The 27,748-nt window shown below is 40.0% G+C and overlaps 1 protein-coding gene across 2 annotated transcripts in view; it reads left to right on the top strand.

The window, feature by feature from the left end:
* LOC133218856 (pecanex-like protein 2) overlaps window positions 1-27,748 on the top strand; it is a 46,908-nt gene that overhangs the window by 8,297 nt on the left and 10,863 nt on the right. For both annotated transcript variants that reach the window (XM_061365667.1, XM_061365668.1), the window contains exons 3-9: window positions 1,680-1,797; window positions 4,065-4,101; window positions 5,034-6,311; window positions 13,613-13,760; window positions 13,930-14,075; window positions 15,287-15,380; window positions 27,300-27,435. In XM_061365667.1, coding sequence (XP_061221651.1) covers window positions 1,680-1,797; window positions 4,065-4,101; window positions 5,034-6,311; window positions 13,613-13,760; window positions 13,930-14,075; window positions 15,287-15,380; window positions 27,300-27,435 — 1,957 coding nt within the window. The remainder of the gene's footprint in view (window positions 1-1,679; window positions 1,798-4,064; window positions 4,102-5,033; window positions 6,312-13,612; window positions 13,761-13,929; window positions 14,076-15,286; window positions 15,381-27,299; window positions 27,436-27,748) is intronic.

The following is a 27,748-nucleotide window of genomic DNA, read 5'->3' as shown; positions in this document are numbered from 1 at the left end:
ATGTACCCATTGGCAAAGAAAATGCTCTAATATCACAGCTCTGGAAGTCTGAGTGCATGTTGCCTTTGTGTGCTTACAGTAACTTCCTTCTCAGGTCAAATCTAGATATGTAAGTCACTTTTCCCCCTTTATGTTTTATTGTGACTGCCTATGATATTTTTATGGTCCTGTTCTTGAAGAAAGCTAGAACCATATTTATTTCTCAGGAGCGTTTGGTAGTATTTGCAGCCCCTCAGCTAACGATTCAAATACTGTGTCTTTGCTGCAAATAGTCAAAGTCAATAAGGCTGCTTCCAGGTTGAGATGCTGTTAAAGATAAAAATAGCATTGGGCTAAGGGCTAGTGCTGACATTTGCCAGATTTGTGTATAGGTAGAATGTTTGGTACGCTTTTTGGTATAAATGGAGACCTCTCTTGCTGGTTTTTCAACCTTGAGTCATACAAACAAATGAAGCTGCCAAGTAGCTTCCAGTGTTCCTGGGTGTTATGAGAGATGTGAAAAATGCTGAAATAGGTACATCTAATAGTGATGGCAGCGTAGAAAAGCCCAAACAAAGCTTAAACTAAATTGGCTTGTTACAACTACCAGTCAGGCTTCATCAGAGAGCCCTACACACGAGAGTTTCAGGTATTTTTTGGTGCATTCACAGTTGCTACTGCTAGTCTGTGCAAGCTAAGTAGTATTAAGGTTGTTTGTATACCTACTGTGCTTCTGTGTCTCTACACATGCATGTTCGTAGTGACATTGCTAGGTGTGGCAAGGTCTACTTGCATCATGACTCTTCAGAAATGCCTCTTATGTGTGTCACTAACCATAAAAGGTTTTTATTTTGGATTGGCTGATGGATTTCAGGTTCTAGTCCTCTTTAGCTCTCACCAGTCCACAATGCTATTTCCTATGTCGGATATAGCTATTTAAGAGGCTCATCAGTTGTTCTAGGCTGGCTCAAATTTAAACAAGAACTTCAGTGTTTCCCTGTTCACTGGCTAGAGAAATGAATGCAAACTTTCATTACGCTGCCTTTATTTTGGCTTAAAAGCTTGCTGTTAAATCACGTAACTATTCCTTCTAGAAGGTCCTAGGCATAACGGTACATTATTTAGTACCTGATCAGAAAATAATGAACTTAGTATGGATGCCAGAAGTTTTTAAACAGGCCCTGGTAGTTGGGAGGTTGAGCACGTTTTTTTGAAGCCATCTAACCATAATAAAATTGTGGAAAGGTGATACCTTCAGGTAAATAATTTTATAGCTTATATATAGCTGCAGGGTTTTAAAAATAAGTGTTTGGGGAAAAAACAACCTCACAAACTAAAAAGCCCAAATTCAAGCAAGGTAAATGAAATTATGTACACATCAGGGGGTTGAAGAGATGACATTGTATTTTTTATAGCAATATTCTACTTCCTAAGACCCCAGAGATATTTTATATTGAGGGATTTTTTTTTTTAATTTAGTTTTATCAGATTATCTTGGTGAGGAAGGAGATGCAAAAAGGGGCTACAATATTTTTCACCCTTGTGCTTTTAGCATTGGAGGGGGAAAAACATGCTGTCACTTCACTGTGCTGTGTTTACTTTTTTTCTATTCTGTTACTATTCCTCAGCTTCTTTCCAAAGACACTGTGATCCTCTGTGGTAAAAAGCACTGCGTTATTTTTCATTTGCTTCCTTTCCAGCAATAACAGCAGGGATAATGGTGTCATCAGTGAGACCAACCAAGATGACTCTACCCAAACAATTCATGATAGTTCAAGGGTACAGGCTGTGGACTTGGAGAACTCACCTGGAGCAATGGTTAGTGTGCAGTTTTCTGTAATAGTGTCCTCATTTCGTGCAGTCCTGCTTATCTGCTTGCTCCACCTTACCACACAGAGTTCTGTATTGCCAAGTACTGGTCACTTGAAGTGTAGGTCTGCCTTGAGGAGGAAGGGTTATTCTGTGGGTCCCACTGTGTATATCACTGCTGTCAGTCAGCCTTGGCCTGAAGGTTTGGGTTTACAAACCTGAAACTGGTATATGTAATTCTGAACTTCTTAAGACAGGTCTGTCTGCTCTGCAGATACCAAGTGGTTTTACTAAATCTTGGCAAGAACAACTAGTTTTCATGGCTGCTTTGAGAGAAAGGAGAGGCTAATAGAATCAGAGTAACCTGTCATTGCCTCAGAAAGGATCTGCTCCTGGAGCATTAATAGTTTGGTTTTGTGTAACTGGACTTATGCTTATAAAATTAACCTAACATCTCTTGAGTATTTAAACAAAGCATAAACCCTCTTTAGTTAAATCTAGTCTACCAGAGGTTCAAAATACATGTATGTGCATTCCATGCCATTGGCAATGTTTTCTAAATTAATAGTATACGAGGTGATGAAAGGGATGTATGTAGATGTTATTAAAGGAAAAATAGGAAGGAACACTGAGAAGGCTGAAAAATTTAGGTATTCAAAAATTAAGAAACAGGATAAAGCTGTCTGTGTAATCTTAAATTACTCCCCATGTATACTGTGATAAAATCTTTAATTATGTGATCCCATGCTATTTTTTTCTACAGGACTCCTGCCTCAGTCAGTGCAAAGGATGGTTAGTGATCTCTGAATAAGTAGCAACTTGATACTTCATTCTGTCTTCATATCCCTCCACCCCCATCCTGTGTCCCTATTTACTGCAAACTAATGATCTCCTGTTCTGAATCAGAACTATGTCCTCATTTCCCAGAGTGTTTTTACCTTTTTGTAGCATCTGTATGATTCACAGACATTGATAATTTTATTTTATTAGTTGTTTTCTTTTATGAAGTGAATTATTTTTTACCTTTTTTTCCTGTCCGATTCCCTAGTATTCTGGTATTTGTCCATTCTGCAAACGCATTTCTTCTTGGGATTCCAAACATGTAGACTGAGTCTTGTCAAACCTAGTCCTGTTCTTGCTGCCAGAATAGCACCATGAAATTTTAGGATATAATTATTATTTCCTCTTGGTTTTGGTGCCTGTAAGCCAGAAAAGAGCCACATTAACTTTTCCCAAGAACTTTTTTTCTAGTTACCCACTTATGCTTTTGATTTTAGATTCCCAAAGTATTTCTCTGAGTATTGTGCTAGTTTTGAGCTCCCCAGTGAGTTCCCACAGGCATTGACTTGCTGATGAGAATTCAGCAGAGGCCATCAGGGTCATTGGGGAGTGAGGTACATGATGTTTTAGGACAGGCAGATGGGATGTTTTAGCCTTTATAAGGCTGAACCCTTTATTAAGGCTAAAAGAGCTTCATAATGGTAAGATGCAGAGAAGACTGAGCACTCTCAGAGGTGCCCAGTGACAGAATAAAATGCAGTGGCTGCAACTTGCAGGTGTGAAAGCTCCAATTAGATTAATTAGATTTAATATTTTTTGTGCGTGGTTGGGTTTTGGTTTTGTTTTTTTTTTCCCTACCAAGAGGGTGGTCAAATACTGGAAGAGATTGCCCAGAGAGGCTGTGAAATCTCCATCTTTGGAGATATTCAAATCTCTGCTGGAGATGGCCTGAGCAACCTGCTCTAACTGTACCTGCTTTGAGTGTGTGTGTATGGCAGAGGGGATATGTACTAAATGAACTCAAAAGCTTCCTTGCAATATAAATGATTCTAAGTTAATCTAATGGGTCTGTCCTGTAGTTTTCCACTGAGAAATCGTTACCAATTACTGGAGACCAAACTGCATTTTAGTCTTTTGGAAACACATAGGTGGAAACATGGAACAGAACATTGCATTCCTTAATGATTGAAAACAGAAAAAAAAACCTGGATTAGGCAGTGCAAAATGTTTTTTATAAAAAAATCTTGTTTCCCCCCTCCCCAAGCATCACACACAATTGCAGTGATGCAATTTGGAGTATGACTGTTCTACAACCATCTCTCTCACCCACCCCTTGCATTTAATGCAAGGTACAGGTCCAAATTTCTGTGATGTTAAGCAACTTACCAATTCTGTAATTAACCTTTGATTAGGTAGCTATTGCTTTGATAGATGTGTTTTCCAACATAATTTAATAAATGCCTGTGCTAATTTTGTGTGTTCCTTTTTATTTTTAGGAGCTGCCAACACGGGAAACTATTGAAGATCTCAGAGGTATCTTAAAGGCTTTATAAATCCCTTTAAACTTTTGTTTAATCATTGCTTGCTGCAAAAAACACACACACACACACACAAAAAAGAAGACACAGAGGACCCACAGCAGGTTCCATTGTGCGTCTTGTTAATAGCTGAATAGAAAAGCTTGAGAAAACAGAATCTCAAGAGAATTCTAACAGACTAAGCTTTCTTAGCTGGCAGCCAAGCTGTTTGGGATGCAGCCCTTTGGTGAGCATGCAAGTAGCTCTCCCCATTTTGGCATAGAGAGATAGATGAGAGAGCTTTCCCCACTCATCCTTGGGAAGCTCTTTGCCTCTGCAAAGCATTAAACCAGGAAGCCAATGATCAGATCACATCTTAAAGCTCTTACATACCTTCTTATTGTAGACTCCTCTTGTGATTGTTGAGCTTTAGCTCTGTAGTGTATAATCCAGCACATCTTGCTTTGCCTAAAGTTCCAGTGCTTGAGAAGTTTCAATATATTTCCTTTTTATTAAGGTTAATCACCATATCCTATGGGACCATTTAAGAATGGCACAAAATGATGCAACAAATTTCTGCTGAACTGGCTTTTTCTTTCATCTATCTCTAAATGGGGATAATTCTGTAAAACATTTTTGTTTTAATATTAGCTGTTTCTTGAGCTATTTTGATTATTTAAATTAAATAGATATGCTGCTATACCTGTCCTGAGATGGAAGGATTCCAGCTTGCTATTATAATTTGTCATACATATTATATAGCTACACAATGTATTATGTTGTGTAGCTAACAAAAAAGATGCTTGCTTAGGTGCTGTTTTAATCATCTACATCATCTGTGATTCCTTTGCTCTGCTCTGTGTCAGATTTTGCTAGCTAAAGATTGCACTTCAGTAATGCACAGTGTTCATGTTTGTGAGACCTAACCCCCATATATTTTTTTATTAGGTGTTACAGTATTAGAAGATCAGGCAGCACAACCAGTTTCATCTACCTCACCCTGTGTCAAAACAGATATATTACCTGTTTCTACAGCCTCTGCTTCAGGTGCCACCACATCACCAGTAGCGACAAAACCAGCTGCTATGAAAATACTTTCTGGTAATGGAATACATGAAGAAGCAGGAGACGGACAGCATGGATCCCAAGATATTATTGTGGACAGGGAGGTAGCTAAAAACTTCTCCAATATTTCTTCATCGCAAGGTGATATTTTGAGGACTGGAGTTTCTTCAGAGCCATGGGACAGTGAAAATTCAGTTATTTCAGACCATTTGAGTAATCCTAAAAGCTATAAAAGAGAGAAACTGCCTGATGTATCACCACAGTCAGGCTTTACCAGTTACTGCCCACAGTGCAATGCCATTGCAACCAAAGATCTCGAGCACATGGAAAGTTCTTGGAATGGCAGTAATATCCATGAGGACCTTGATTGCTCAGACAATGAGACTGCTGTCGCAGTTGTGGACAACTCTCTTCCTGGAGACCAGCTGTGTGAGCCCATTAAAATTGTCATCACAATGAGCACTACACCAAACACCACCCTCAGAGACCTGTCAGGCTGTGTCCACCTAAAGGCTCTGGGAACTGAGAGAACGAGCTTAGCCCCTGAGTCTGGTATAGTTACGGCAGGTTGGCCAAGTCAGCAAACTAATGAACAGCTCAGAATCCCTGTTATCACTTTTGACCTGTCTGATGACAGTAAAGGTAAGGCTTTCCCAGAAGTTAGTGAAAGTGAAAGAACTCCACAAGCTTTAAAGGCAGACCTGTTGTCCAACCAATGCTCTGGCTATGAATCGGGTGATGCAGTAAAGGAACATAGCAATCCAGCAAATAGTCCTTTAGAAACTAACACTTGCTCAGATCCAAGTCGGGAGAATGCTTCTGAAAATGTCCAGACTGTGGATTTAACTTCTAAGGAAGACCTGCAGAACCTAGACCCGCAGTCCTGTAGAACTGCTCATGAAAAGAGGCACATGCGAGTGCTAAGCGTAGACAGCGGAACGGATGTGCTTTTGAGTAAGAATTTCATGGAGGTATCTGACAAAGAAAAAACCTTACCAACTTCTAAGTCAGATCTAGAAGCTAAAGAAGGACAAGTGCCTAATGAGTCTAACTTTCTAGAATTTGTGTCCCTCCTGGAATCCATTAATACCTCAAAGATGAAGGCATCTAATCAATCCACTGTTAAAATGGAGACGACGAAGGAAAATGGGCTTGTTGGAGGTATAATGCCTTTTTTACAACTGTCTTTGGAATTAAAAAGTGACTAGTTACGTTATTTATAGCAGCTTATCCTGAGATCTGTAGTTGGGCAAATTCCCAGTGGATAACTGGTTTTGCTAATAGGGCCAGGGAGGAGTGGGCTTGGTAGGACAAGGTGATTTAGTGAAAGTGTGATAGTGTCAGCAGCAGTTTTCTGAATATTTGATTTTATTAATTTTTTTCCTTTGGAAAACCTAATGCTAACCTCAGTAAGTGTCCAGGGTGTATCTAGTGTTCTGTACTAGAACAGCATGCATGTGTCAGGCCTGGATTGCCGGAAAACCAAAAATATCTTACAAAAATGTGTACAGCTACAGTTTTCCTGTAGGTTCCATTTAGCTTTAACTCTGCCTTTCTTCAGTTTTTCCTTATATTTGTCTAATCCAATGCACGACACCCTTATCTCATTGCATCTTTCACTTGTATCTATTTTTTCTTCCACTTCTGTGTCTCTCCTTCTGCATTCATCCCTTCTCACTTTAGCCACTCCCCTCCTGTGCAACTCCTTATTTGCTTTCCTCTAAATATTGCTTCTCTTTCATCTTTCCCTTTGTCCTTCATAGCAATCCACTGTTGCTTTTCTAGGCTTTTCCACTCTCTTGAGCTTGGCTAAAGATGTTGCCTCCCCACAGCTTGCATTCACTTCTCTTGTACCCGCCCACCTGTCCATTCTTTAGTTCTCCTAGGCCTGGTGCCTTCCTTCTGGTCTGTCTTGCCCATCTTTCCTTCTTAGACTGCTCTGCAGAGCAGTTTCTGTCCTGCTCTATCAAGTTTATCAGCCTGCCTGGCTGGCTTCGGTGCTCTGGAGTTGCCCAAGACCTGGGCTGAGCAAGCCCTGATTTTCAGCAGAGCCTGCCTAGCTGGTCACCTCTTGAGCCCAGCAAGCCCTGCCAGGTCCCTGGGGTGAAGGGTCCTCTCCCTGTGCAGCAGCACACAGCAGTGCAAGGGTCGCAGCAAGGAGGCTGTGACTTTTTACTGCTCCTTGACAACAAAAAGGAGTAATGATAATTTGACTTGTGTGAGGTGACTTAGCTGAAAAAATGCTAAACATTTCAGAAGTAAGTTTAAATAAAAGAGTGCAGCTAATCTAGAAAGGGCTTTCAGCCAAGTTCCCTCAGATAATATGAATGGGGAAGATTGCTGCATAAAAGAAAGCAATGGGTGTTCAGAATAAATCAAACTTGGATTCCACAGTGACAAAAAAATCCCCAAACACAAGCTCAAAACTTTATTAATGTGTGTGTAGTTATTGTGCTTTAGAGCTGACAAATGAGATTCTTCTTAATGGAATCCAGGATTCTGAGGAAACGGAGAGATTCTGGTTGTCCCTCAAATCAAGCTGTAACTTAAACAACCTGAACTGAATTTTCTACTTTCCTATTTTCTCAAGTCTGTATGTTTGTGAGACAGTGAAGTTGAGCTGCAAACATGCATAATTAAGTGGCCCTGCTCATTTCCAGTGTGGGCACAGCAAGTGTCACCCTGGGAAAGGAGCAGGACCAGGAAGAGGGGTGCCTCACAGGAGCAGGGATGGTGGCTGTGGCTCTTGTTGCTGTGAGATCTCTCCTGCAGCTTGAACCAGTGCTGTGGGAAAAAGGAGATTCAATCAGAACTCTTAAGCAGGGGAGAGGTAGTTCAAAGGCAGTTATTTTTAAGAGCAAATAGGCTTTGTTTTCTAGCCCAGTCAGAACGTGCTGTTTGCTAAAATAAATTACAGTTATTACTGCCAGCTTCACCACAGTAAGACTGGATTTTAGGAACGAGAAAGCCTCTAATTTGTTTACAGCCTTGCAATTACAAATACGCTTTAACAAAACAGCATCTTAAAACAGATCTGAATAAACATTATTCCCACATTAAAGTGGTTATTCAAAAAAACCCAAGTGTGTGTATGTCGAATACAGAGCAAGTCAAGCTCTGCATCAGTTGTTTTGAGGGAGGAGGTTGGTTGTGTTTGGTTTTTGTTCTTTTAGCCTTGCAAACCGCCTAATTGGCAAAAGCTGGTAATAGATGACTGGTCCAAATGAGAATGAGATGCACCCCACAAAGGTGTTTATTAGCCTGTGTGAGAAACTTGGCAAATTCCTGGAAAGTTGGATGTTCAGAGATGTGTGTAAGAGAGCTGACATTTTGCATACTTTGGAGAAGGTCGGGAAATGTGCTCGTCAAAACAGTTTTGCTACTGAGTGAATGTCATGGATGTGTCTGTTACGGGTGCTCCCACATAGAACTTGAGTTGCCTTTGCTAATAGGCAGCTCAGTAAAATGCTGTACAATAATATTAAAGCCTTGCTTTATGCTACCAAGAATGCCAGGTTTAATGTGTTAAAATACAGGACATAAAAAAGCCATTTAAGGCTGTTCTGTTGCCATCCCACCTCTTCTAGATCATAAGAAAGTACCACTGACACCATTGCTGAAAATGACTTTCAGGCCAGTGTCCTTTCAGTTCTGAATGAAGTTTGTACCACCCACATAATGAAAGAGGGTGAATTTTCTTCAGTCTGTGAGAAGCATAAGGAAGGCCAGGTTTACTGGCTGCTTTGGGTCCCTCTGGCATGTCTGGAGCTAAGTAAGAGCATCTGTGAATCAGATTTATGCAGGGCAAAATCTCATGTATGTCCCCTCTGACACAGCTGGTTTGTAATCTAGGCCAGGCAATGCTATTGCAAGGGATCAAAGCCTGCCATGGGAGTGGTGGAGACCCTAAACCAGGACTGTGTGGCCTGAATTAAGATGTTTTTGCAGGCTCTTTTTAGAAAAGGTACTCATCATTCTGGGCTGTGCACAAGCCACAACCTCAAGTGAGTTCTGGATCCCAAGCAATTACCCTTCTCCTATGAAAAACTAAACCATACTCCTGTGGATATTCTTAGACTCCTCAGTTTTTTTCCGCTGTGTGTGAGAAAGAGCCCTATTGCTTGACATGTAATCCTGGGGAAGAGGGGTCTTGCACATTGAGTCACCAGCCCAAATGAGAGCCGTGTTGAGAGGGGAGAGCAGAGGAGTTTGCTGGCAGCAGGTAGCACCTAGGACACAAAGTCCTGCCCAGTGCCAGCTCTTTTTTTGGTGCAGCTGTGTGCCATCCCTGGATCAGAGCTCTCATCCATGGTCCAGGGAGGGACCATGTGGCATTTGATGCCCCTCTTTGGGTGGGTAAGAAATAGGGTGTAAAACTCAGTTCTCTAAATCTGATACTTCATGTATAAGGCTTGACAGGTTGAGACTTTAAAATTTCAGTCTTTAGATCAAAGAGGTAATAGTAAGTTTGATGACAAGGCTGAGACCTGTAAATTAACCATGAGGTTACTTCCAGAGGTCTGTATTCTGCCATAATTATTAGGTATATTGATTAGGCTACTTAACTGAGACCTCAAAAGCCTTGAGTTTGTTCCCAGGTCTTCTGCTGGCCTAGGAGATTGTTCTGAGCAAGTCACTTTTGTGCTTAACTCTCCCTGTCCTGTAACAGGTACAGTGAGTATCGCTAATTTTTCCTGTTGCTTCAGGGTTAATGTAGTAATCCTAATTACTCGGTAATCCCATGTAATTTTTGGTAGCCATGTTAAACTCTTATAACAATTCTTGGACTTTTGTTTGGTTTAATATCAGGTTCTTTTAATATATTTGTGGCATAATAGACAAATTTGGGTTGAGAATAAAGCACATAAGTTAGATGTTTCTGCTGGAACAGTCAGCGAAGAAAGGGTTGGGAATATCCTTAGGATATGAATGGGACAGTTCACAACTCATAGCTTTTTTTCATGCTGGTACTAGCAAAATCATAGCACAATTTGAAATCAATTATCTCTGTGGCCAAACAGGCAATAAATATATTTTAAAGTGACACTTTCTATTTTGAAGCATACTGTTACAGAAGGAACTAGATTCTGTAGCACAGCAATGAATGAACAGATGAGTCTCAGCCTTAATTAGCTTAATTCTGCTTGACCAGATTTCAAACCAGATGGTGTTTGAAATTGACAGCAGTGGCATTTTTACTTACAGGAGTGAGTTACAGAGACTAGAATAGGGATATACAAGTGAAAGATGAGAGAAAATGCCTGTGAGATTCTGAAGAGATGGCACAAAACAGTAAAAGTATTTTTGGAGAAAAGTTACAGACCAATAAAACTTCATTTTAATTGCCTAATAAGGTAACATTAAAGTTGAGATACACTGTCAGTTGGTTATTATCATTACTGTGTATACAAAGGCTGCTCCATCTCAACTGTAAAACTTTTCAGCCTCCTGCCAGTGTAAACCAAAAGCTTGTCTGCAGAGACGATTTTGGGTACCCAGAATTTGTTCCGCAAGTGGAAAAGTTACATGACAAAGGAAATTTTGGTAGTATGACTGTGTTTGAATTAGGAGCTCATTTGTTAGTGTTGGGATGTTACATTTTTACATGTTACTATGCTGTTACTACTCTTCAGTGCAGATAAAAATGTTTACATAAAGTATCTTATACCCATATGGAGTGTATAGGAAATGTTTATCTCAATAAGACTTTTACCAGGATAACTAAAGGATGTATTTTATTCTCAATCAAAATAGGAAAATGGTATACAGACTAAAACTTGGCTGGTTGTGCCAGACTCCTCTGAATCACCCTTCCCCAAGCCTAACTTAGCCATGATTCCCGATAGTTATGCCTCACATACCTGAGTCATTTGGCATGTAATTTTCAGATAAATTATGACATTAGTTGCCAAGCTTGGGGCTTCTGCAACCCCAGCCGTGTGTACGCCAGAGACATGTGGAGCAGTGGCTTGGGATAAATGGTTGTGTTAGGAGGCCACAGGGAAGGTTCAGGTGCACTGCCATGTTGTGCTTTTTACTCTTCTCTTGCTCTTAGAGAGTTTTTTCCTAGTCATTTCAGCTTTGCCAGCACACATTTCCATGCAGGGAGCTTTTGGTGACGTGGAGTTGATTACGTAGCCTGGCAGAACACTCCCAGTCTAGACACCACTATCTCCGTTTAAATACTGAAGGTGTAAGTCACTTGGAAGAAAATGAGTAATAATCATGAAACCCAGTCACAAACCTATTGTGGCCCACCTTTACCGTGCTGGAAGTACTCATCACAATGGTGTTGTCTGATTGGCATGTAAAGCCTGTAAGAAGCAGTAGGTTTATGTTTTTATTATGATGGCTCTTTACTACTGCAGGGAAAATAAGTCTGCAAGGCTTGTGGTTTGGAATGGAAAAGAAAGAGACATTTTCTAAAACCACTAGATAATCAAATTAAAAAGTCTTTTTAATTGTTCCAGCCCTAGAGCTAGTTTGGGCAATATGGGACCAATTAGATTATTAAAACTACAGTTTCTGATCTCTATCAATTATTCTTATGGCTTGAGCAGCCCAAACCTTTAGAAGGTGATTTTGATTAGGTGTCTGTGGCTCTGTCACCTCCCTCAGCAGCAGTTACAGCATTAAGGGGAAGCTTCACTAAGGCCACTGTTAAATAAGGCACAGTTTCTCTTTAAAATGGACTTTAAATCTTTAATTAGGAAAAGGGGAAAAAAGAAAAAAAGTTGCCTGCTTCCCTCCCTGCTTTTATTTTTTTTTTCCTCCTAAATAGAAGGAAGTAGATCTGGAAGACCTATTGAATTTTCTCTCCATGCACAAGAGACACACACAAGATTTCCCTATACCAACCTTACACTCATTGTATTTATTGCACAAGAAATAGGGATCCTTGGTAATTGTGTGCTACAGACAGCGTGAGACTTGGAACGTTGGCAATGTTGTAGTGAGATTTGGTTTTTTCCTCCTTGTGGAAGCTGAAAAAAACACTGTGTGGTCATACAGTTAAAGTTGTTCCTATGCTTCTGGATTCTCCCTCTTTTCCTCCCCCTTCCCCAAAAGTAAATGTCAAGTGTCTGCAGTGAAAAGTAGTTATGTGTGAGTGTCTTGGGCTTTAAGGTATTAGAAGGGTGTGCCCTGTATATTGATACTGGTGTAGAGATGTCTCAACTCAGGAGGTTTGTTTGTAGAAGTGATGTATTATTAGATCAGCTAGTATGGTTGGAGGAAGACAAGACAGATGATTTGAAAGGTCTGCCTATCCCAAAGCTGTTTTGCTTTTTTTTTCAGTTGCATCATTTAGCCTAATAAAAGATATTATTATGTCTCTCTACAAGCCTTGAATCTGTTTTATCCTCAGACCGTCTTAGCTAGGTTACCACTGTTTCTTGACTGGTGGCTCTTGCAGGTTAGGATGGGGATTATAATGGTAGGAAATATGGCTTAACAAATGATTTTTTTTTTTTTTGGCAGGGGAAGGGGGGAGAATTCTGTGGGTTTTGTGTTTTTTTTTTCTTGATTATATTTCTAAGGTATTTAAACAGCAGGTATTGCAAGAAATCTGAGTAAGTACATTTCAATACAGCTTTGTGCTGTGTTTTTCTTTCAAAGCATTAACTGGGCAACTGCACACAGTGCTGATGAAATCACTGTCTCAGTTGCACTTTAAAAGCCTAACAGATAATTCTTTTTGTTTGCAGTCAAAGCACAAAATGTTACAAAATGTTTTGCTTTTTAGCATGAATATTAGTAAGTTTTGAGACTATTGCTTAAAAGTGGTTCACATGTGTAAGTAAATGACATGTATATGTGGAGAGGTAATATAAACGTAATTGGTATTTAAAGTAGTAGAAATCTGGTAAGTCCATCATGTTTTAAGATCTAGAGTTCTGTATTTTCCAAGCATATGAAAATCTACTGTGAAATTGCTTAGCCAATTTGCCCTGCATCAGGTGTGTGGCCAGTGGAGAAAGGGTATTAGGCATGTACCTGCTTTCCCACCCAAGAGCTCTATTTCCTTTGAAGGTGCTGCTTTCCCTTTTGTAAAAGAGGAATGGTCCAGTGCTTCTGGTTTTCTGCTGCTGCTATACACAGCTTGGGAACAAATTATGGCCCCCAGGGAAGCAGCCTTTTAGCATTCTAGGTTAGAGACAGTTTGCTTTCCTCTGAAACAATAGGAGAAGCAAAGCAGAAATTCTCTCTAGTTTGTCCTTTGCTTCACACTGCTTGTTCTTGAAAACAGCCCATTCATGAAGCCTCCTGAAGTCAGAGGACCTCCTCGTCCAGATTTCTGTGATTGTGTTGTTTTAGGTAATTTTAGTGTTTTCCATAAGACCAGTACTTATTGTAGTGTTTTAGCTTTTCTCTTTTAGATGTCCTTTTTCAATAGATAATGAACAAAACTCTTTAACAGTCATCTACGGAGAGTGGCTCCACTTCACTGCCCTGTTTTCCAGATAGCCAGACAACGGAGAGAAAAGAAGAAGTGGTGGGAACAGAAAAGCACTGTGAGCAACTTCCTAAACAGGAAAGATCAGATGTACAAAGCCAAGATCGTGCTAGTACTAGTCCGGTGCTACCAGAGTCTGCCAAATTTGCAGCACTGTAAGGCCAGTTTACTTTACAATTTTGTACTTCAAAGTTATGATGTAAGCTGTTCTGTTTCACCGACTAGAAATGACATAAACTTTTAATTAACCTCTCTTTCTTTTTGTTTTATTGAAAACAAGAAAAAAAGTTCCTCATAGTAGTTTTGAAACATTTTTGTGTCAAGTTACCAGGGCAGCAGGCAAAGGCAGATAATCTACCGGGTAACTTCTCAGCAAGACAGTTCTGTCTTGCAAGTAATAAGTGGACCTGAGGCGTCTGTGCAAGATGAGCTATCCGTGGATGCAATGCACGTGTTCATAGATGAAAATGGTGAGTTTCTATAGTTGGAATTATTCAAATGTGAGGAAATTCTAAAGAAACTTTGGATGCCCTGGAAGGATATTTCTCTTGTCTATTACTGATTGCATGCTTTTCTGTGTAAATCAGAGAAAAGGGCTTAGTAATTTAAAGTCAAGTCAGCAATACCTGGAGTTTTCAAAATCCACCAGTGACCATCAGAGACATGAGACTTGCATAGTGAGTGAAGTATGTTCCAAACATCATCCTCAGGAAATGCTGGCTAGGCCAGAAGACTACTTCTGCCTTTGCAGAACCATCAGTGGCTCTTTCTGCCTGGTGAAGGGTTTTGCACTGGCCTGGCTGAGCAAAATGTGCCTCCTCTTTACTGTTCTGTTTTTTGGCTGGCTCACACAGAGCTCTCTCTAACATGATAGTTGCCGTTGTTCAGAGTTGTGGCCTGCTACCTCTTCCAAGAGAATTAATGAGTGACCTGGTCATGTCCTGAGCCTGTGCTTAGTATGCGGCTGCTCTGCAGCTATTCCTAGAGCCTGAAGCTGTGATATGCTTGATGATTGGTTGTTTGAACTTGGTGTAGTGCCTGGTGATGTACTGGCCCATACCTGTGAAAGGCAGCTGTCCCAAAAGCTGTGTTTTCCTTAAAGCTGCCTTCAAAGCCAGTATGGAATTGAGTGCTCCTGGTAGCTGGGTTTGTGACCCCAGAGATGCTTTGGTTTTCTGCCAGTTAACAGCCCTGCTTGCAGCCCTGCAGCTCTCTGGTGTGCTGTGGGACTAAGACCAGCAGCTGCCAGTCAGACAGATAGCATGGCCTCTGGGTCAATGAGCAGTGACCCTTCACATGTTGCTGTGTATGCAAGGAGGGAGTAGCAGTGGTTACACTTTTAACAGTTTTTCCTTGCTGTGTGCCTCCTGACCTCAACTTTTTGAACTAAAAGAAAAAGATCTATTATTTCACATTTTACAGTGGATTTATGTTGATAGATGGCCTTTGCACTTACTGTACGTACCGTTTAGATTTTCACTGTAACTTCCGTGTTTTGTCTCAGATTTTCAGTTCAAATGTTAATTTGCTTTCTGAAGTCTAAAATAAGCCTAGTGCACAGACTAAAAAACATGTTTAGAAATGTGCCTGACCTAAAATGTACTTTTTATAAACTTTGTATGTAAAAGAAATGATCACATTGCTGAACTGATTTTATTTTTTTTTCTTCTAATTCCTAAAGGGGAAATTAGATCCTGTTATTTAAAGGCTGGCTGTCAGAAGGAAGGAAATTTTCGACATCAGCTATCAAATTGTGATTGTATTTCAAATGCTCAGTAAGTAAGCCCTTATTTCCAAAAACGTTAAAAGTTTTCTTTGCTAGAAGCTATGAAACTGATTGTAGCTGTGAGAGATGCATGTGAAGAGTACTAGAGAATAAATGTGCTAACCTCTTCTAGAGACATCAAAGCATGCATTTTTTGTTTTGTGCTAGAACAGTGACTGCTTTGTAAGAATATTGGTAAAGAAAAGTGAAAAAGAAGACCAGAATTACTTTCATTACTTTCTGGGAATAGCCAGAGTCAAGTGTGGTGATTATAAGTAAGATAAAGTAAGTGGGACTGTTACCAACTATGCTCTCAACTTTGTCTTGCACATTCCCATGCCTGTTGGGTCCTTTGTAAATTGTTAGTGCTGGGTCAGTATCAGCCAGTGACACTGCTTCCTGTTGATTCTAGCAGCAGAGCCTTTCACCATGCATGAAATCTCTAATGATAGTTTGCCACTTTGAGGAAGTATCTGAACAATTTTACTTTTTCAAAGGTCTTTTTAGAGAGATCCGCATAAGGCCCATATTCATTACTGTGGTTTCCATGCTCTCCTATATGATCTGTTGTTTGCTTATCTGTAAAAAGAATTTTAACTATTCATAAGTATTTTTATTAAATAATTTGGTGTTTTTCACATTGTTATACAGCATATGAACAAGTTGAATGAGGCACTGAGAAGGGCCATTGTTAATAGTAAATACTGTTCCTCAGGTGTTCAGCTTTCAGTGGAGACTTTTGAAAAGCTTGGGACCGTGTTAAGAGCAGTGTTAGCATTTTAGATAGAATGCTATTATGAGACACAAGAATACAATGCTTTTAATAGTCAGTGGGCAAAGATTAAAAGCAATAATAATTTGAGTTCATCTACAGTAGAAATGTTCTGTCTTTAGAAAAATAAAATGAAAAACCAACAACATCAACAAAAAACCCCCATCCCAGTAGAGTTCAATTTTGACCCAAAATCGAACATTTTACTTTGGAGCTGTTTAACTCCTGCAACTCCTTTCGTTTCACCTTGCACATAATACTCCCCTCTTCCCCCATCATGCAGCTGTGAACTTGAATCTGTCCTAAATTCATAAATATTTTACTCTCTGTCCCCTGATGTTGATCAGTTAATCTGTATTTTATCAAAAGAACAATCTTCCTGCTCATATAAGGTGTCTTTACTCTGTCTTTGCTAGCTGCTTATGCGATATCACTGTTTTCCTATGCTATGTTAAGTGCTGGTTTTTAGTTTGTCCTATGCAGACCTCCAGGGATATGATTTATTTTTAAGAGCTCTGCTAAACACTGTTAATAAAATGAAGTTCAGAATATGCTTTGCAGTCATTTACATGCACTTAATTTCTAAAAGTTAGCACTTTACCTGGAAATCTTGGGCGTACAGTGACAGTTCAGGCTGGGGAGCAGAACAAATCAGAGAAGACGAGTAGGCTTCCAGGACTGTTTCTGTATGGAAGTCAATGGAAAGACAGAACACAAGATTTTCCAAGAACAGAGCAGCGTGAAGGAAAGTACAAAGCGGAAGTTCACCTGACAAACAAGTAAAAAAGGACAAGGAAGCGTGAAGTGTGCTCATACTGGTTTTTGCAGTGGCAGTTTGTGATATGTTTAGGCCAGAGATATTAGTTAGAGCTGTTTGTTTAATGGGCAGTTCCTGCAATTTGTACATAGGTTGAAGGGTAGTACAGGAAGGAAATGGTTTTTATTTTTTCTTCAGGTGCTCACAGTCATGTAATTTTGTATTTAGACAGTATGGAACACTTACAGTATATAGAAAACAGAGGGGCAAATTTGCTTTAAAGACAGTTCAGGAAAGAGCATCTTTACATTACCCCTTTCCACTACTCCCACCTGCAGGCTTGCACATCACTTAGGTTAATTTCTTCTCCATGGTTAAAGATAAGCCAAATAATCACAGCTATTAATTAGTGATCTATTACTGAAGAGAAGAGTAAGCAGAATAACAAAAAAGCACAAAGCATAATCAGTGTTTGCTTGTTCCAGTCTCAGTATGTCTGTCTGTGGAGACCTCTTGACAAAATTTAATCTCTTGAGGGTGGGCTGCCCTGTGGTGATGTTCCTTGTGCAAGTAGTCCATACAAAGAGGAGATGCTGCTATTATGAAAGTATATTAGAAAAGAGACATGGGAAACCCCTATGAGCTATCCTTGGCTTATCTCTCAGCCCATCAGAAAGTTTACTAAGGAGAAGACAATGACACTGACAGTACTTCATATGTGCTTGAGATGGTACAGAAACAACATCTTTAGGATTAGTGTCTGAATCAATGAATGAGCTATCTAGATTAGGTTGAGGTCAGAGGATGAGGGAGAAAATGTCTGGACATAAGAGGTGGCATCCTCCTTGAATAGAAGAGGTAGGGTTCTGATCTTGGGGAGCCCAGATTTAGAGTCTCAAATAAGCTTACAGAGAACAATAGATAGGTCTGCAGTAGTTGTGTATAAGCTCTTAAAACACTTCACCAGTCATGCCGGCTTTACACTATTAAGCTGCTCCTAAATGGACAATGTCAAACTAAGTTGAGCCAGTGGAGTAACTATGTGGATGAGCATAGATCATGCCCTGATGATGACAGGCCAGGTGATAGCAAGAGATCTCTTGCTTTGGGGGTGTTGTTGGGAGAAGCAGCAGATCAGAGGCACTGGCATACTGGGAGCTGTGGTACTTCTGTGACCAACACTGCAGCTTATGAAAGGGGAAGGAATTTTGACTGGGAAGGGTATGAACTCTGGCTGGTTTGTCAAAAGTAACATAATTGCCTTATGAATCGGCCATAGGTAAATACCTTTTAACTAAGTTATGCAAAACTGGAGAAGGTATTTAAATATCATTCAAAAGAAGCCCTTAAAGAAAGCCTTGAGTCAGACTAATGTTTAACAATCTAGAATTCAAATTATAACTTGCTATTTCTGTCTATTGAGTCTTACTATTGTCTGCTCAGTAGTAAATTATTAACTGCTCTTGTCTTAAACAGGCATTTCACAACAGATTATTATGAACTGAAATTAAAGTAGTATTTCAATGGCATGTAAACATTTTATGTTCTTGAATGCCTTCTGAAATTCATTTCTCACAAATAATGCAGAATCTTAACAATGCTGCTCTGTCACAGAATTGATGCTGTTATGTTGTTTGGGTTATTTTTTTTTATTCTTCACTTTTGCGTACTTCCTGCTCTTCCTTTGCTTGTAAATTGCTAGATGGACAACAATGGATTACAATATGCCAGAGAAAGCAGATGTCCAAGTTCGAAGGATTCTGTGTTTACTTAAAAACTTAAGTTAGCCAAGTTAAATTTAAAGGAAGATTTTATGTTGTAATGGTCACCCCAAAAAGATAATTCCTTTTCCATCTTAGCCCTCACTTTGGCAGGCGATTCTTGTTACTGAATTTGGTAAGTTCTTCAAGCATTGGCAGGTAGCTAACGAGTTTCCCAGTTATTGTCCATGTAATTACCCTGGCCCCACTTTTGTCTATTATCTGGCCAGAAGCACCTTTTGCTAGCAGTCCCTGTGGAATGTGTTCCCTACTGAGTTAATTACCCCTAAATTTGATGCTCCTATTACCTTGCCAACTTCACCTCTAGCTATAAATTGCTTTGTGACAGGCTTTGACAAGACAAAGTGTAAACTGTTTTCTCAGCTCATGAATTATGCTAGAAACTATTTACAAGGAGACCATTTGAATCTGTTTTGAAGTGGGAAATTGGAAGTAGCTTTCCGATCTTGAAAACTATTCTTCTGCCCCATTGCATTAAATCCTTTACCAGTCTTTGTCTCTCTTACAGTGACTCCTTAATGTTTCTATTCTGTTTGAGGATGTGCAGGCTTCTGGGAAAGCAGATAAGAATGAGAAAGTTCAGATTTGTGTAAAACAGGTGCGTGGTGTAAGCATGAACCGCCTTTTTGCAAGGTTAGTTTGACTTCTCACCAAATGGCTACTAGGTTTGCATCTTACCTGTGTAGAACCATTACGATTTCAAGTTAGAATTCTTCCCATTAGATTAGCAATACAGAGTAAAGGCCACAACACAAGAATGCATCATTAAAAAAACGAGCTGAAAGAATGTCTACATTAAAGCACTGTTAGAGGTGTATAGCTGTCTTATGTAGTCAGGAGAAGCAAGCTGGAGTCAATAAATGCCTTACAAATAAGGAGGTGTCACTTTGATACACCTTTTCTGTCTGCCACTCTGTGACAGAAAGCAGATGTTTCTGAGGAATTTCTTTAACTACTTTGTCTTTTGTGATTGAATGACTGAGTCAGTTTTGATAAGCGGTCAAAAAGGTAAATGTGAGCTATCATCTTGGCATTACATGAAGTGACTCATAAACATCAGTGAAAGCATAAACCCTTAAAGTTTTAGCAATTAGAATCAATGATTTTTACATGATCTGTCCCCCATACAGAGGCTAATAGGGCCATAAAGTATGTATCAATGCTGATACATAAATATAGCAGCAGTCATATATTCTGTGCATATTTGCTGTACAAGTTAGCATATTTTTAAATGTTTGCCTTTCTAAATGTGGCTTCTTTGCATACTGGTGCACTTATTGAAGGTGCTCAGCCTTCAAAGCGTGTGTGTACATACCTATTGAAGAAAAAAGTATCAGCATTTTATACCTCTCAGTAATGCAGCTGTCCTCAACACATGCATGAACAACTTCTTTTTCTAAATAAATTAAGAAGTTCTCTCTCCTGGTTTCACATCTATGAAAAACTCTGTCCAACTAATGTAAATAGTTGCTGTTGCCGTTTCTTTTCTCTGCATCCTTGCAGTTTTTTCTGTTTAAAGAGTTTTCTTTGGTGTGTGTGCAGACACAAATGGGCTATGGTTAGCTACACTTCAAAAAAAACATAGAAGATGGTCCACACACAAAATCCTGATGTGGATATGGCCATACCAACTTGGGAATGTTCTCGGTTTTTGCTACAAAACTGAGGTGTGTGTAGCTTTAAGGAAGAATGTAGGTTGGTTTTTTTTTTGTGTGTGTGGAGATATTTTATTAAGTAGAAAAAAGCTAAGGGATGCTTTCTGAGGATAGGGGCCAGTTCTGTCTCTTAAATCAAATATTAGATCTTCTAAAGCAAACTGGACTTGTGCCCACACAAGCTGTGTAAGCATTTGGCCTTTTTTATTTCTTTCTAGAAATACTCTGGGGTTTAGTGAATGCAATTTAGAAGAATACTGCTTGTGTTCTTTAGCCCATTTCCTTCTCTCCTGTGTTGAACTCCTGAGAAATAAAACATACTGAAACTCCCAGTTCTGTGCAGGATATCATTACACACATGTATTGATTTTTAAAGAGAGAGAGTTGGTGTGTCTTCAGAAACAGTCCAAATTTTCACTGACAGTGATTCAACTTTGTGATGCAAAAGCATTTGATTAATTCAAATGCATATAATAGGTTTAAGTGCTGGACCTCATGCTGCAGTTTATCACTTTGTGTGTTTGGCAACAGTCAACAGTAGCCATAAATTACATCAGGAGGATGCTGTGCTGCATATGTGTCATAGAAGCTGGAGTTTAAAATAAACGTGGAAGATAAGCCACAGAAATGGATATATGGCATGCAGCTGAAATATTTGAGAAATGGAGCAGTGTTGTGGTTCAGCCCTGGCTGGCAACTAAGTCCCACACAGCTGCTCACTCACTCCCTGCCCCGTGGGATGGGGGAGAGAATCAGAAGAGTAAAAGTGAGGAAACTCACAAGTTGAGATAAAGAGAGTTTAATAGGTAAAGCAAAAGCTTAGCAGAAGCAAAGCAAAGTAAGGAGTTCACTCACCACTTCCCATCAGCAGGCGGGTGTCCAGCCATTCCCAGGACAGCAGGGCTCCATTACACGTAACACTTATTTGGGAAAACAAATGCCATCTGAATGTCCCCCTCTTCCTTCTTCTTCCCCCAGCTTTATATACTGAGCATATAAATACCCTTGGGTCAGTTGAGGTCAGCTGTCTTGGCTGTGTCCCCTCCCCAGTTCTTATGCAGCCCCAGCCCACTTGCTGGTGTGAGGAGCAGGAAACGCCTTGACTTTGTGTAAGCACTGCTCAGCAATAACTAAAAATGTCCCTGAAATTGACACTTTTCTCAGCACAAATCCAAAACATTACCACAAAGCAGCTACTATGTGGGCAGTTAACTCCCTCCCAGCCAAAACCAGCACAAGCAGAAAGAATGATTTGCCCATAAAAAAAAAGAATAACTTTTTTTTCTCTTTCTTAGCTGCAGATTCTCCCTCTTGCCTAAGTGACATTTGGGCTTTTGCTTGAAATCACTTCTATATATATACACCTAACTTGCTGTATATCTTTAAAAGGAGAATTATTCTAGTTTGAGCCTTCTCCCACTTTCTTGGTAATGAAACTTTTTTTTTTGTAATTAATGTATGCAATTGTGAAAATAATATAATTTTACATATATATGAATAATTGTATGTGTGGTTTATTGTTAGATGTGGTTCATCCGTACCAATACAGTTCGTGGATTTATATTGCGCTTTAACGTGTCTAAAATGCTTTGCAGTGCAGATAGAAAAAAAGAATTGTGCTTAAATTTGTTTTGCGAACTATTATTTTCCCAGCAGCAGCAGTGCCAGCAGGTTAAAAAGAGGTAGCTGCAGCAAAACAGTGACTAACAAGTACTAAGAAAACAGTTTAAGTTTCCTGCCAGTACAGCTGCAGAGTGCTAGTGTTTCTGGCCCTGGGCAAAAGAGAACTTCAAATCAATGAGTTAACTTATTTGAGTTGCATTCACATTCCTGAATAAGCTACTCAAGTGCATAATGCTACGTGAAAGTATCTATCTGAATGCCTTAGTGGTTCTGTATGTCTCCTGTATAAACCCATTAATACTTTAGTGTGTTCACTGATGGAAAATTCCCCAAACCATTGAGGATTATTCCTCACAAGGAGCAAGTAGACTTATAAATAAGTAGATTATTTTATTTTTAGTGTTTCAAAACACCATTTTAGAATGACAGAATACTGCATCACTAAAACATCTTTGTGTATCTCAACAAGGTGACCCAAATAACAAAAATCACCCACTGCTCTAGTAATAGGCTGCTGACTCTTGAAGATTTCTTAAAGCTGCTTGGCAGGTTGTGCAGTTCTGCAGCCAAGCACATTTTTAAATGGATGCGACTAATATTATATAGGTCTTTTTGGGATTCAGCAATTTTAGATGAGGTGGTCACCTGAGCATAGTGCTTCTTGAACATATAAATGAGAGTGGTGTATGCATGTGCGCCCTGAAAATGGGAATGTTTGGTTTATGATGAAGCCATCGATTTTTCTGAAAAGTGCTCTTTACAGACTCAGTAGCGTTTTCCTGATGCCTTGCTGAGGGACAGGAGGAAACCCTTGTGTTAGCTTGGCCAGTTAAAATCCTTTCCTGTATTCTCATGTATTCGTATATATGTTTTAGCCCATTTCGCTCTGAATATGGGACAGAAAAGTGTGTTTGCATAAGTCACAGAGGTTGGAAGTTATTTGTTAAACACAGAGAATTTTTCGCCGCCACATGATGGCAGCAAAATCCTGCTCAGGAGTAGGAGCCTCCGTAGTCCTCTAGGTTTTGGGATTTGCTTCTCTTCCCTCTCCCCACCCTTTTATAAGGAGAGCTAAAAGGGTCGTTTTAAAATACTCTGGAGATAATGGAACCGTGGGTACTGTTAATGCGTTAATTCCAGTAAAGCTGCATCTTCTAAGAATGCATCCTCCAGTTCATTAGCTAGTGCATGCTGTTTGGGTTTTAAGTTTTTAGTATGTTTATCTTTGCTCTGAAATGTACTAGGCTTACAAATTAGCAGTTTACATGCTTGTTAACCAAATAAAACCTGAATACAAAGAAGTCAGAGTGTACTGAGTGGATCCCATTCTTACACCTGAATAAGACGGTGTTCGTAACTTCCTACCTTAACATTCCCCACAGTGCTACTGGTAACATGATTTACAAGGCCTTTCTGTCCGTCTGTAGTTTCTAACTTAATGAACTTAATATATAGCACTGCTCATTTTGTAGTCTATTGCAAAACTTTAATGGTGATCTTGTATCCTTTTCTATTTTGTCAGTAAATCTGTACATCCAGCTTTCACATTTACAAAATTTGGGCATTCTGTCTCATTACCCTTAGTGGTGGTGTCATTGCTAGTTAAAACAAATACCCCAAATCTCCCCTAAATCCTGTTATATGAGTAGCAAAATAAAGAGGACAAAGAGGAAGGTGCCTTTTTTTTTTTACTGTGACTGTTGGGACATTGCTTACAAGGTTCCTTGTCCTTTCTCCTATATGCAGGTTAACATGAAGTTTAGCCAAGACCTGCAAAACAACTTTATTAATGGGAAATTATTTGTGATGGGCCTGTATTATGAGCTTACCTTGAGAGGTGTTCAGATGCAGGCTAGCTAACCCTTAACAAAGAGGATGATTTAGGCTGGACTATATTTGAATGGCTTGGGCCAAGTTATCAGTGGTAGAAGGCAACTGTCCTCAACTAATCAGAGAGAGAGAGAAGGAAGATTTTTCCAGTGCTAAGTGGTTGTACTAAAACATTCTGAGTGCTACATGATTGCTCAGCTAGCTGATGTTTACTCTGTGTTCTTACAAAACTGAATTATGAGGCAGAAAAAAGTTCCTGACTTTATAGCCAGTTATCGGTAGAGGGTGCAATGTAGCTTTTGCATTTGGGCCTCATAGGCTGTATGTTTACCAAAGATATTTTTAGTTAATAATCTATTATTCAAAATTTAGTTCAATTATACCTTTGCTTACATTAGCAGTGCAGTTTACTGCAGTAGATCTTGATAACATTAATTTGATTCTGCAAATGAACAGATTTTCAATTTAGCAAGATTCCATGTTATGCTGTGATCAGCTCTGTTATAATGATTTTATGACGAGAGAGTGTTTGCTCCTATTTATGTATGGTAATAAATTTATGGAATCTAGTTTACAGGCTTACAAAAACACAAACACCATCAGCCCATTTCTTACTGGTATTTGCTGTCAGTGTGATAACAATGTCACCAGATGAGACATACAGCTTCTACGTAGCTGTGGAAGGGTTCCAGAATCAGGGTGTAGCAAGTGAATGTCATAAGAAGGTTGTGTGGAAAACAGAGGTAAGGAGGAAAAAGCAGCAAACAAGAGCTGAAGGGAATGGAAGATGAGGAAGGAGTAAGAGGATACAGGGAGATGAGGATGATAAATAAAAGGTTTAGGAGGCAGATGAAGACCAGGTGACAGCTTGTGACTTTGGAATTGTTGCTTTGCTAGCTCCACTTTCCCAACTTCTCTGCTCTAATTGCTTTTTGAGGCCTATGAGGCTTCCTGTTTCCCCCAGTGTCCCAGCTGCTTGTGGGCTTTTCTGCTGGTGGCTGATAGGTGCAGCTATGAAGTTTTTCTGTAAATGCAAAATAGACTATGGGCTCTCTCGGCTTTTTTTGTTATCTTCAAGTCTGGTGGGAGATTATTGGAACTCTTAAGATTATTCTTGGAAGAAGCCTTATGAGTAAAAGAATTTTGATTTCTGAGAACTGATAGAGTACCAGGTGAGTATCTTGGCTTGTCTAATCTGTCCTTTGGCATTTCCATTCTTGGTAAACATGGAATGGAGTACATGGTCCCATCTAGAAATATTCTTGACTCCACTTGGCTTTTGTAGGAAGATAGTTAAAGATGCAGAAAGTTATTGGAGATTAACTCTACATTTAGGAAGGCACAAGCAGCTACTGTTCTATTCCCCTGATCTTTTGTTGGGTTGCCTTTTGGGCAGGAATTGCCAGGGTAGTGTTCCTGCATAACCTGGGCTACACTTGCCTTTTCTCTGCTGTGAACAGGGAGTCCCAGGGTTGCACCCACAGTGACAAGGAACTGGACAGCTCATCCTGAGGAAACAAAACAAAAACAATCCATTGCTTTCCTTCAAGCTGGACAAGGTCACCCTTGAGCAGGGCACTTCAAAACAAGCCAAAGGCATGGCTGTCCTCTATAGTCTTTATCTGTGTGAATCTTCCTCCTGGGAGTCATGCCTCTAGGCTTCCTCCCCTTTCTTCCTGCCTAAATCTTTTGATTGAGATCCAGGATCTTGGATCCGTTCCCATGCCCTCTGTACTCTCTTATAGTTTTTACTGCTGACAAGGTGCTAAACAGGACCCACAAAGAATATTCTTCTGGAGGGTTGCCTTGTGGCTGGGACACCGAGTGGGTTGTGTTAGACCAAGTCCTCACTCACTAGGAAGTCCAAAGGGAAAATAGAGCTGTCCTGACTTTGTGGAGCAGATCATGCTTCTGCCTGTAGCAGGAGAAGTGGGGAATGCAGGGGAAACCATTAAGATCAGGAAGATGGGGTGCTGTCATTTCTATTCAACTAGTAACTCTGCCGAAGTGGCAGATGGTGAATTGTACTTCTGGGATCCAAGCCTGATAGCAATCAAGGCTCTGAAAAAACTAAACTATCTGGCTTGGAGACCCTCAGCAGGATGGCTCCTTTGGTGACATCTGGAGGCTGCTGATGTGCCTGTCGGTCCAGGCAGATCTAGCAAGTCCTGGAGGGAAGAAGGAGAGAGTGTGCATGTTTCAAACTGTTGGTGTGACTCTTCAGCCCTGCTTTTAAGCAATTCGGACATCGAACCTTATCACAGCACAGTGTTAGCCTCTGCAGCTTAACTTATCAACTACAAATGTGTGGGACAGCCACAATTTTAAAATGCCTTTTAAAATGAGTTTAACAAGTGTTAGGTTGCAGTCTTTGGGAAGTGGTGCCCACAGGCTAGGAAGGATGTGTTATCTCAAATTAGTAAGGTGGCTTGGGGGCAAGCATTAAGGGTATACAAAATGAGAGTTTTATTCTTTGTCCTGCTGCCAGGTTCCTGGCTGACTGTAGACAGATCACTGTAGTTTCTTCTTACTTGTCTTTCCTTTATGCAAAATAGAAACAATAGGTATTGACTACCTTGTATGAGCACCAGGGTGCTTTCACGTCATTTAGATACAAAAATAGTAAGAGCTAAGGCAAGCATCTAGAGGCAGAGGAGTAATGAGCATAAAGCAGGGTGCCTGATGTATAAATCCCATTTGGCAAAGAATAAACAAGAAGTATTCAAAATAGATCTTTTCCTCAAGTAACAATTATTTCATTTCAGTATAGCTCCTACTGAGACCGCATCAGTCATGCCGTGATAGCATACCATTGCTGCAGCCATACAGGTGTCGCTGCAGTATGTGCAGATTTCCTCAAGTACTGTATCTACAACATAAAAGAGTAAACATGGGAAAAAGGGAAAAAATATCATCTTGCCCAGGGTTCTCCCAGGGTGAGTTTACATTCACTACAGGGAATATCTGAGTCTGAACTAGCCTTATGTTGACTAGATCATGTATTGTTGTCATCTTGCTAGGACAGACAGAAGCTCTTGTAGCCCAAATTCTCAGTAGGGTAAATTACTACTTGCTGAGTTCAGTGCAGGTGAGGTCAGAGTAGCTTGGTACCTAAACGAGCTTGTTTGAAAGCTAATCCATGATCTCTGCAGTAACTACCCTGCAGTTTTGCTCTGTAAATAATATCGCTCTTGACCTGAATTATTATGAGTGGACAGAAAAAGGCACTTCTGAAGTGTGATTCATTGTAAGTGTTCATCTCAGGATGAGGAAAAATGAGATACAGAGGTATCTGTTTCTCTGTGGTGGATGTAGTAACCAATGTGTATCTAAATGTGGGTGTTCGCTGCTTTGCGGAACTGGACTAGATTTCTGGTAGGGAGGTGGAAGGCTCCATGTCTTGTGAGCAAACCAGTAACATACTTAAGGCTTCTTCCTGTAACATTTCAGAAATACTAGGAAAATACTGCTTCTTAAAACAGCCTCTTTCCCTTCTTTCCTCTGTGCCCAGTGAACTGCAGTTCAGCTCCTCTAGTACTACTACTTCAGAGAGCCAAGAACCGTCTTCCAGGGATCAAGCAGCGAGTGCGCTTCAGCAGCAGCTCCTGCTGATGGTGGCACGAAGGACCCTTTCGGAAAGCCCACGGGTACGTTGTAGTATCTCTGTTTCTAGCATCTTGATGAACTACTTTATAAACAAATGCTGCAGGCTTGTTCCTGAGACAGTTTTGTTGATTTTCTTTACTACTTTGCTTGGTATTGCTTTTGTGGAGAAGATGTATTTTATCGATGGATGCAATTCAGCTGCTTTCTGCTGACACTGAGTAGCATCTTAGGGGTGTATTTAAAGACTCCATAGCCTACAAAGTTCATCTTTTGTGTTCTATCTTCATTCTTATTTTGTTTAAAAGAAAGAGAACACAGCTGTTAGGGGTTTAGATGAACCACCTGATTTTAATA

Source organism: Neopsephotus bourkii, unplaced genomic scaffold (genome assembly GCF_033783945.1).
Source record: "Neopsephotus bourkii isolate Nb327-2 ecotype Australia unplaced genomic scaffold, CSIRO-AGI_Nbou_v1 NB_1292, whole genome shotgun sequence".
NCBI lineage: Eukaryota > Metazoa > Chordata > Aves > Psittaciformes > Psittacidae > Neopsephotus > Neopsephotus bourkii.
The sequence above is the reverse complement of the archived record's forward strand: the minus strand, read 5'-3'. Positions and strand labels throughout refer to the sequence as shown.